The 10,888-nt window shown below is 34.2% G+C and overlaps 1 protein-coding gene across 1 annotated transcript; it reads left to right on the forward strand.

Annotated features, from left to right (window-relative positions):
• Window positions 1-786: 786 nt before the first annotated feature.
• Window positions 787-10,096, forward strand: LOC145606822 (zinc finger CCCH domain-containing protein 58-like). The gene is made up of 7 exons (XM_081662661.1): window positions 787-1,223; window positions 1,342-1,490; window positions 1,747-1,812; window positions 2,065-2,184; window positions 2,293-2,601; window positions 3,446-3,760; window positions 9,017-10,096. The coding sequence occupies exons 1-7, from the start codon at window positions 1,148-1,150 to the stop codon at window positions 9,404-9,406; spliced, it is 1,425 nt and encodes a 474-aa protein (XP_081518787.1). The 5' UTR covers window positions 787-1,147; the 3' UTR covers window positions 9,407-10,096.
• Window positions 10,097-10,888: the final 792 nt, after the last annotated feature.

Genomic DNA, 10,888 nt, shown 5'->3' on the forward strand with positions numbered 1-10,888 from the left:
GCAAAGACAAATAGTAGGAGCAATTAGGGGCATTCAACTGGATGGTTCCACCCACTCAATTGGACTCCCGGAGAGTATTATGAACCATTGTAAACATCTCGGCAATTTTTATTTATGGGCGAAACAAGGTCAAAAAATTCCTAAATTAAAGGCTATAATCCACGCTTTTTGAGAAATTTTGAGGTTACGGGGCACGGTGGCGAAAAGTGTTGAGACCCTAAGGGATACATCTTAGGGTCATATAATGACGTTTAGAACCATATCTCTGATATCAACTAGGGATCCCTCGTATAAATAGTTACTTAAAGTTTTTGCCAAAAACAAAAAGCGAAAAAGACGGGAAATTTTTTCATAAGGTTATGACAAGTGTCACTGAAAAATTTGCTTAAGGTATTTTTTTTTTTTTTTTTTTTTTTTTTGAGAAAATTTTGCTTTAAATATAGGTTAATAGATGTTATATTAATAAATACAATCGAACAAAAGTATCGACTCAAAAAAAAAGAACAAAAGTATCGACTCAAAAACTCAAAAGAACCCAGTAAACCCACCACTAATGTAGATTACACCTACCCTTTTTAGTGTGTCGGTTTTGTATTTATTTTCATTTTTTATTTTTGTTTTTTTTCCTTGGTACGTGCAAATTTCTGGGCTGCAATTAAATATTACTTTTATTTTATTACTACTTTCTCTCACCTCAAAACCAAAAGTCAGTTGGAATTTATTTTTTTTGCGTAAACGTTTTTTAATTTGAACAATAAATAAACAACATAAAAACCAAAAAAAAAAAAAAAAACAAAAAAAAACAAAAAAAAAATCTCTCATTCTTCTTTCGCGCGTATATAAACCACCCAGTCGAAAAAGCCAACTTCCCCAAAAAGATCAAAGGCTTTGAAAAAATTAACCCCATCATCTAGAGAGAGAAACTCACCATCGTCAAATTCAGTTGGACAAGAGAGAAAAGAAAAAAACAGTCATTTTATATTTAATTTTGCTCATTTTTACAAAATTGAAATATTTATTTATATTTATTTATATATAATACAGTATATAAATACGATCACCAATTCACCATTTTCTCTCTCTAAAAAACTCACACTCTTTCTCTCTCTTCCCTCTCACCATTCTCCGATCGGATTCTGGTGCAACAATGGAGTCGGAAGGGACCCACTCAGATCCAAAACCGGATTGGGATTCGGGTCACGGGCCTGAAACCGGGCTTGAAGGTGTTATATTCTTTTGTATTTGATCACATTTCAATTTGATTGGGTGTTTCAATTTGGTTTTGTTGATATATAATGTGGGATCAATTTTGATGGATTGTGGGTTTTGGAATAAGGGTAGAACCGATGTGGCAGCTTGGGATGGAGGAGTCATCATCGTACCCGGAACGGCCCGGTGAGCCCGATTGCATATATTATCTCAGGACTGGTTTTTGTGGTTACGCCAATCGCTGTCGTTTTAATCATCCCCGTGATCGTTCTACTTCACCGGTAAAAACAATGTCTTTCATTACAAAATAATTTCAATATTATGTAATTGTTGTTGTTTGATTGTTTTGTTATTTGATCTTGCAATTTGTTGGATTTTTATGGAATCATTTTTGTTCCCTTACCTTTTTTAACAATGGAATTTTGTGTTGAGAATCTATCTTAGCTTAATTTCTGTATCTGTGGATTTCGTTATTATTACGGAGTATATTTTTAATTAAACTAAGTTTTAAACTTGTGTGATGTTAACATTGTACAGGTGGTGCGAAGTGGAAGGGTTAGTGGAGGAGACTTACCTGAGCGAGCTGGTCAGCCAATCTGTCAGGTACTATATTGATCCGTGTTGACGAAATTGAAAGTATGTGTACATATATTGTTGTTTTTGACATTGATTACTGCTTAGATATAGATTGTGTTCGTGTTTTCGATGCAACAATCTTTTTTTTTTTTTTTTTTTTTAAATTTTTTATATTGATATGCCTGAATTGATTTTTGTTATAGATATACATGATTTTATCAAAAAATATATATTGTATATTTGTGCTTTATGTTGCTCTTCCTTCGTGAAACATTGTAGTATTTTATGAGAACTGGGAGTTGCAAATTTGGCTCTTCTTGTAAGTACCATCATCCACAGCAAGGAGCTAGTTCTGTGAATCCGTTTGCGCTGAACATATATGGATACCCATTACGCCCGGTTTGTATACTATATTTTTTTTTGTAGTGAGAATCTTAGAATTCTTCCCAGAGTTAACACTACATGAAGATTTAAACTTTAGGAACCTGATGATTGTTGATTCTGCAGGGAGAGAAAGAGTGTACTTATTACATTAAAACAGGGCAGTGCAAGTTTGGGATGACATGCAAATTTCACCATCCACCTCCTTCGAATGTACCGGTACCTATGGCAGCACCTGCCACAGTTCCTCCCGCCCTAGCTTCGCCAACGGTTTACTCTACTCCTGGTCCCACTCCTCAGCAGTATGGAGTAATGACCAGCAATTGGCCTGTAGCAAGGCCCTCTATGGTGCCAGGCTCATATATCCAAGGACCTTATGGACCAATGCTGATCTCTCCTGGGATAGTTCCCTTTCCTACTTGGGGACCTTACCCAGTAAGTGAATATCATTTTGGTTGCTTGGCTATAGAAGCGATGTTTAAAACATTTTATATATCTCGGTGTTTGATTTTATGAGGATGCTTTTGTCAGTAGCAAATGGCAAAGCTATGCGATTAATGCCTGCAGCTGTAAATTTTTACAAAAAAACTGTGCTAAAGCATTCTTAGATAGGGCTCAATTGGCCAATGTTATGATTGCCTAACTTGGTCCTTGACCTCTTGATACAGCTAACATAGTGTAGAATTACCAACTCTCATGTTCCCTTACGCCATCCAATTTTGCGGCTTTTAAAAGAAGTGGAAGTAGATGTAGAAAGTAAAAGGAAGGTGGGGGTTATAGTCTTATGATGGAAAGATATAAGATGTGGTATTCTTAGTAATTTTACTAACTCTTTACAATTGCAACATGATCGTCATCATACTCATGATAACAGTAACAGCAAATACATAGTATAATTGTGCGTGGATTGGGTAAAAAAAGATTTATGTTTTCCTGAATTTCCTATAATCTAGAGAGTACACTCATTTCTGACGCAGGTTGTAAATGCTACTTTTAGTTGTAGTTATTGCTTCTAAGGAACTGCAGTTCTATTTAATGTTGTATATGGTTGAAAACTTAAAAACATAAAAGAGGTTCATGTTAAACTTAGTTGATTTCATGCCAGTGAAATTCCCATATATTTCGTGCTTTTGAAAGTAAATGAAGTTGTGCTGTTGAAAAAAATTATATTGAACAGTGCAAATTAAGGTTAGGTCAGTTACCATTTATTGTGTTTTAAGTCTTTCTGCACAGTTGTTCAATTTTGTGTCTAATTGTTTGGTAACTATGTTTGGTACAGGGCACTACTCCTATAACTGCCCCTAATACCCAGACAGTGGGAGCTGGCCAATTTTACGGTTTAATGCCAATGTCACCTTCTGCTTATACTGGTGTAACTGGTCCTTATCAAGCTATATCGCCTTCTGGTGGTGGAACAACTAGTGTATCAAAGGAACATTCATATCCTCAGAGACCCGGGCAACCTGAATGCCAGCATTACCTTAAAACAGGGGACTGCAAATTCGGTTCGTCATGTAAATATAATCATCCTTCAGAATGGGTTGTTCCAGAAACCAGTTCTGCCCTTAGCCCCATGGGACTTCCTCTTCGTCCAGTATGTATCTTTACACCTCTTCTAATTTCATTAAATACTCAGTAGTTATATATTCTAATTGACTTGTTGAGATATCATTTCTTTCATTGTGTCTCAATTTTATGTTACGTTGGGTCTCCATCACCCAATATTGTTCCTCTTTACATTTCTGAAGGAAAACCATTGCCTGAAGCATACTGTCAAATTTTGTGAAAGCTTATTGTGCTTTGGTGCTTATAGAAGTGTTTGGCTCTGACATCTTTTTGGGCTCACCTGTCATCAACTCCTTATGTCAGTATTTGATTACTAGCCTAGTCATACTTTTAATTGTTTGTTCTAGTTAGAGTATGATTACCTGATGATGAATCTGTAATCTCCAAGTATCTTCTAGGTTAATAAATATGCGCATGCATCCTCAATCTCCTTAATTATGAAAACTGAAGAGTAGGTGTGAGGTGCTGGTGGTTGTCTGAACCTATGTTCTTGTGTAGGCTTGGTTATTCAATCCCTGGATTTGGATTCTTTATAAGATTATAAAGTCCTCAGTTAGTCTTTTTTATGCTATTGTTTTAATTAGATAAATCTTGCAGTTGTTTATTACTAAATTGCCTGCAATAATTCTTCTTCCACATCATTACCATAGTAAATATTATTTAACTTGTAGTTTCGTTTTCAAAGCATATGGTAATAATGTGTTCATCAATTCTTTTTGGCTTACATTCTTTATGTGACATTGATAAATACAGAGGCAGGGATTATATTGTCTGGATTTTGATGATTTAAAATGATCTACTGTGGGGCTTTAACAGAACGTAAATTCCAAAATGTTGAATTTAATATTGTTAAGTTAGTTGTTACGGGTATTTCACCAAATGCCACTGAATACTTAAAAAAATTCACCAAATGCCATCAAGGTTTTAAAAAAACATCAAATGCCATCGAGCTTATAAAAAATTCACCAAATGCCAATAATGACTAACGGCGTTAACTCCGTTAACATTAACATTAAATCATGACATGTGTCATAATATGATTGGTTAAATTAATTATTTATTTTAAGGAAATTTTGTCAGAAAAAACCATTTATTATAACTTTTTTGGTGGAAAAAACCTTATAAAATTTTTTGGCAACTAGAAACCAGATTGTAAATTTTTTTTGTTGCAGACAACTAAGAACCCCTAATTCATTTAATTAACCACTAATTTCTCTTATTTATTCTAATTACTCTCATTTAACTATTTACTAATTAAGTTAATATATAAATTAAAAAACAAACAAAATGCATCACCATCCCACCACCAGTGAGCCACTCCTTCCCCCTCCCCATCCCAGCCATAGCATATACCCCCCACTCTCGGCGACCAACCTCCAAGCCATTGTCGGTCTGCTGCGTTCGTGACCTTGGCTGCTGCCCGCCAAGCTCCCCTGCTTCGACAAGCCCTCTGCAACAACACATCACAACCTGCTTCCTTCACCAAATATCAGCAACCACAATTAAATCACAAAACTGCTTCAAACCGCCAACAATTCGACTCACCAATTAGCACTGGCCACCGCCCAAGTCTCACCGCACTAACTTCGGTCACAGCCGCAGCCTCAAGCCTCAGAGGCACTCTATTGGTTTATTGGTTGGAATTTTCAAGTTAGGGTTTAGAGGATGATTGCGCGCGACGAGGGTAAAGGGGAAAGAAGGTGCTCGATTCGGCGGAGGTGGGTTGGCAGGGGTTGGGGGTTCTAGGCGGCAGTTGGGGATGGGGAGGGGGCTACTAGCACGGGAGGGGGAGAAGGAAAGGGTGGTTGACTGGTGGTGATGAGGGTGGGGGTGGTTTTTGTTTTGTTTTGTTTTTTATTTTTTTATTTTTTTTAATTTATAAATTAACTTAGTTTTTAAATATTTAAATGAGAGTTATTAGTTATTGGAAGAATCAATGGAAAATTAGATAATTGTGTGATTGGAGATCTCAGGTTGTCTTCAACAAAAAAATTTTACAATTTGGTTTCTATTTGCCAAAAAAAATTTATAAGGTTTTTTACAACAAAAAAGTTATTAGAAATAGTTTTTTCTGACAAAATTTCCTTTTTTTTTTTTTTTTTTTTTTTAAGGGGACAAAATTTCCTTATTTATTTAATAAAAATAATATATTTTTTTCTTGATTTAAAAAATAGCTTGGGTATAGTTTTAAGGGTCATTTTATCTCTTTATGGATACATATTAAGCTCGGAATTGACAAATTTGTGTGTTGAAAAATATTTCGATTAGCGTGTTGTTATTTTTTTACCACCAAAAATAATCGGGTAAGGTTTTGAGGATCATTTTGACCCTTTTTGGATACAAATTAAGCTTTGAATTGGTAAGAAAAAAAAGTAAATGCTCTGTTTGGTGTCGAAAAATATTTCGATTATCATGTTATTAATTTTTAACCATGAAAATTGATCGAGTAAGGTTTAGGGGTCATTTAGACCCATTATGGGTTCAATTTAAGATCGGAATTGACAAAAAAAATTACATATATGCCCCGTTTTTTATGTCGAGATTGTAATTTTTTTCGGAAAAAAAAATGCGAAACAAGGTATTTACTTTTTTTTTTTTTTTTTTTTTTTTTTTTTTTTACCAATTTCAAGTTTAATTTGTTTTCATAAAGGATCATAATGACCCTAAAACCTTACCCGAATAACATTCGTCACGAAAATTGAAAAAATGTATTATTTTATTTATTAAAATAAATAATTATTATGTATTAATTTTAAAAAGTAATGACATCTGGTGAAATAATTTTCCAAAATAATGGCATTTGGTGAAATAAGAATCACATTAACGGAAAACTAACATCCATATGCTACTAGTGGCACGAGGGGTCATTGTATTGTTTGTCAGTGGCATTTGGTGAATTTTAAAAACCTTGATGGCATTTGATGAATTTTGTAAGTATTCAGTGGCATTTGGTAGAATAGCCGTATTTGTTATTAGTATGCCAATGACAACTATTTTCATTCCTTTTGTTTAAAGCAGGGTTCTCTAATTCGTGTATAACTGTATAAGATTCTATCGAATTATCTCAAAAGTGTGACTTTTGCTTGTACATATACACATATTACTGATCAATGTTCTTGGGGGATTATTGAATTACATACCCGTTTAGTGTGCCTGAATTTTCATAGTCGACATGGTATTCTCTCCTTTTGTTCTCATATTTAATGTAGATTTGTCTTGTTGAGTGTTTAGTTGTTTCACTTCCATCTACTCAGTGAACAAATGGAGGAAGTTAGGACATTGTAGTCTTCTAGAACTGAGGCCTAGTGAATTTTATTACTTTTTTTGGTTCTCTGTATATGATAGTTGTCAATACAACCTTATTTAGCGGAGATTTCTGCTACCAAAAGCTAAACGGAAGCCTGTAATATTATTCTCTTTTTGGACTCTACACAGTCACAACATTTTTTAACTTTTTTTGATGAAGTCACTTGTCTTGTTTTCTCAATTATATGTCAGTTTTGTAATAATTAAAGCTGAAATTAATAATTGATTGAAAATTAAAGCAGAAATTAATAATTATGTCACTTGTATAGACATTGTTAAAATTATGTTGCTTTTCATTACATTGATTTTTTTAATTTTATTTTTATAATTTGATACAAAAATTAATCAAAATGATTCACGTACTTTCTCAAATCATCTTTTTCTTTTCAAAATTTACATCTCTTCGACAGTGGAATGGTTAATTTTTTTTCTCAAACCTTAATAGAACTGTAGCATGATCGTAGGTGAATTGTGTAATTACTTGAGGTAAGTAGGGGGTAATTCACTTGCATAGCTTCGAAAGTTCAGCTCAGTTAAAACTTGACTTGAGTGAGCTGTTGTGCCCAACCTCAATTGAGATTTGTGATCTTAAAAGTGATGTTAACCTTTCCTTGCTCGGCAAAATTTTGAGTAGTTCAACTTTATGATGGTATTATTATGTTGGATACAATTTTTTTTAATTAATAGATCTTACAAACTTATAATATATATATATATATATATATATTTAAAAAAAAAGAAAAAACAACATTAGCACGCCTATATTATTATTTTCGTGAAAAGCTGTTGCTTTTTGTTGATTTCTACAAGCTCAGTTTGATCTTGAGTCTAGTTGCTACTTGCCTGACCAACTAAGCTCTCCATTAAATTTGATTAGTGAGCTAATTAGGCCGTGTTATTATTTTATGTGGTCTATCCTATGTTTCTCCGGCTAACTTTTGATTGAATATTGACTGGAAAACACTCTAGGGTTTCTATTGAGAAGATTGATTCAAACATTTTTTGGCCTGTCAATACTCTTTTCCTTTTTTAAGTGTGTATACTCTTTGTTTAGTTTCTTCTGCTCTTATTTTTAAACTTACAAAGGGCTGTTATAATAAGTATTGTTTAAAGGACGAAGTTGACCATTTTTATCTATTCTCTCGGCAGGGCTTCCCCTTCTCTCCCCCCCCCCCCCCTTTCTTTTACCTACACTGATTGGGTTTTGCAAACTCTACTTCGGTTTTTTTTTTTTTTTTATTATTTATTTATTTATTTATTGAAAAATTATTTGTGTTCTTACTTGCATTTTATCCCCTCTTTTATCCCCCCCTTACTCTTTCATTAAACTTTCTCAAATTCAATTTTATATCCTGTTTTTTGGTTTTCACTTTACACTGCCCTCGTTTTTCATCCACTGAGTATTTTCTTGGATTTTTTTTTACACATTCATGTTATCTCTTTCTTTGTTCCATTATTTGTAGATGGCCCCTTATGAAGATTCATGTTAACCAACTCCAAATCATTTTGGTAATAAGGCATTGTTGTTTCTGCTGTTGTTGTTGTTGTTGTTGTTGTTGCTGTTGTTTGTGGTTGAGGAGTCAGGGAAGAGGGCTGGTGGGGCAATATAGCCAAGGTTAACTATCTTTGAGCATCCTGTTTATAGCTTGTTAATGAAATAGGATTTATGTTGCTTAAATAGCATAAGTTATGGTTGAATTAAAATAAAACTTGGGAAAGAGTATATCAATGGATCTGAGTACAACATTTTGATAGTGGTAAATTTACAAATGCATGGATAATTTACTACCAGGTCCTTTTTTTTCTTTCAAAAAACTCATTATGTTATTGAATTGCATGCGATTCTGCATTTCAATTTTGTATACTACATGTATAAACAAGATGGTCTGGACTTGTTGATTGGTCGTTTCTTTCAAACAAATTAGTTGAAGTTGTTTGTGAATTCTGGAAACATGTTAACTCTACTTTTATTTTACAGGGTACTCCAACTTGTAGTTACTATGCACAACATGGAGTATGCAAGTTTGGTCCAACATGCAAGTTTGATCATCCAATGGGAAATCTAAGTTACAGCCCTTCTGCATCTTCTCTTTCGGATATGCCAGTAGCTCCTTATCCTGTTGGATCTTCTATTGGAACTCTTGCTCCATCATCCTCGTCCTCAGATTTGCGAGCTGAAGTAATTTCAGGGTCCAACAAAGACTCTGCTTCTGCCTTGTCCTCTGTGAGCATATCAAGCGGTTCAGGTGGCTCTGTATTATCAAAAAGTGGGTCCATATCACACTCTGGTCTCCAGCAGTCTAGTCAGAGCTCTACTACTTCCACTGGGAGTAAAGGAGGTCCTGGTGACGGAGGTGCTCCAAGCTAAGCACCAAACAGGAAATGCTTATTTTCCTCATTTTTGCTTTTGTAGATGAAATCTCAGGAACCATCAGAACTCATATTCTTTTGAACAAACCCGAGGCAGGAAGTCTATCCCCTGCCCCTTCTCCACAATTCACACTTGCACACACAACTGTCCACATCTGTGTTCATAGAATCGCGGTGGCCATCTTTTTTTCTTTCTTGAATAAGCCATCCTGTAGTCCCATATTCGCATAATAATTAGGGAAAACAAGAAATACTCCTCCATTGAACAAAGTCCTATCCCCTCCAAATTACTAGAATTTCCAGTGGCTTATAAATGATCTCACCTCCCCTTCCATCTTTCTTCTTCCTCGAATATGATTAAGACTGGTCCTTGTACGTTGCCATTCCCTTTTGTACATGGACCTTGATTCGCGCTTTTCTTTTACACTATCCAATACATGGAACATGCTTCCCAGCCCAGCTTTAGAGCGTGATATGATTGGGAGTTTCTGTTTGTTCCTTCACTTCTTTTGCCTCCTCAGGCAAAATTGTTGCTAAAAAAATCAGGACCTGGAAGCAGGCACTGCCTTGCTGCCTTCTTATGAATATATAGAGAAAGATGTTGTGATAATTAATACAATGTCAAGTGATAATTTATCATGTGATCCTTATATGTGAAGAAGAAAACTCTACTCTCATTTATGCGTTAGTCTGTTTCGTAACTGCCTTAAATGTCATGTTTTGTGTATGGATGTTATAACTTATTTCAGCTCTAACGTTTTCAGATCAATAAAGACCACGTGATAAACAAAGGCTGCTAAGTTATGAAAATTTCGGATAAGATTATATTAGGGGTTAATAAACTCATAAAAGAGTTGATAAGCTTAAATAAAATATGATAAAATAGTACTCCATTAACAATGACCTTGGTATTTAAAGTCATTAACGTAGATTAAAATACTACTCCATTAACAATGACCTTCGTATTTGATTATCATTTACGTAGATTAAAAAAATTGAAAAACTCAGCTTGGTTGCATTTATATGGACCAAGGGCCTTTTCACTTCAGCTTAATTCAGTTCGATTCAGCTCCAATCAGTTCACTTCAGTTTAGTTCAGTTCAACTCTAATCAGTTTAGTTCACGTCAGTTCACTTTAGCTCCTAATATCCTTCTCTAATAAAATATTTTTTTTCAGCTCTATTCAATTCAATTTAGTTTAATTCAGTTCAGCTCTAATTAGTTCAGTTCAGTTCAGTTTACTTCAACAAATGTGAACAGGCCCTAAGTCATGATTAGTTCACTCTATTTTAATACTTATACTTTATACATCATGTCGGATTTGGAAAAAAAAAATCATAATCAGATCTGAAAAATATATGTTTAGAACTTACTTTATTATTTTACTGGATAAAACCTGTACGATGCACGGTTTGTTTCAATTTTTAAAACAAAATTTTTGTTTATTTATGTGCTAAAATTTGTTATATGATTAGATATA

Source organism: Chenopodium album, chromosome 23, assembly GCF_948465745.1.
Source record: "Chenopodium album chromosome 23, dcCheAlbu1.1, whole genome shotgun sequence".
Lineage (NCBI taxonomy): Eukaryota > Viridiplantae > Streptophyta > Magnoliopsida > Caryophyllales > Amaranthaceae > Chenopodium > Chenopodium album.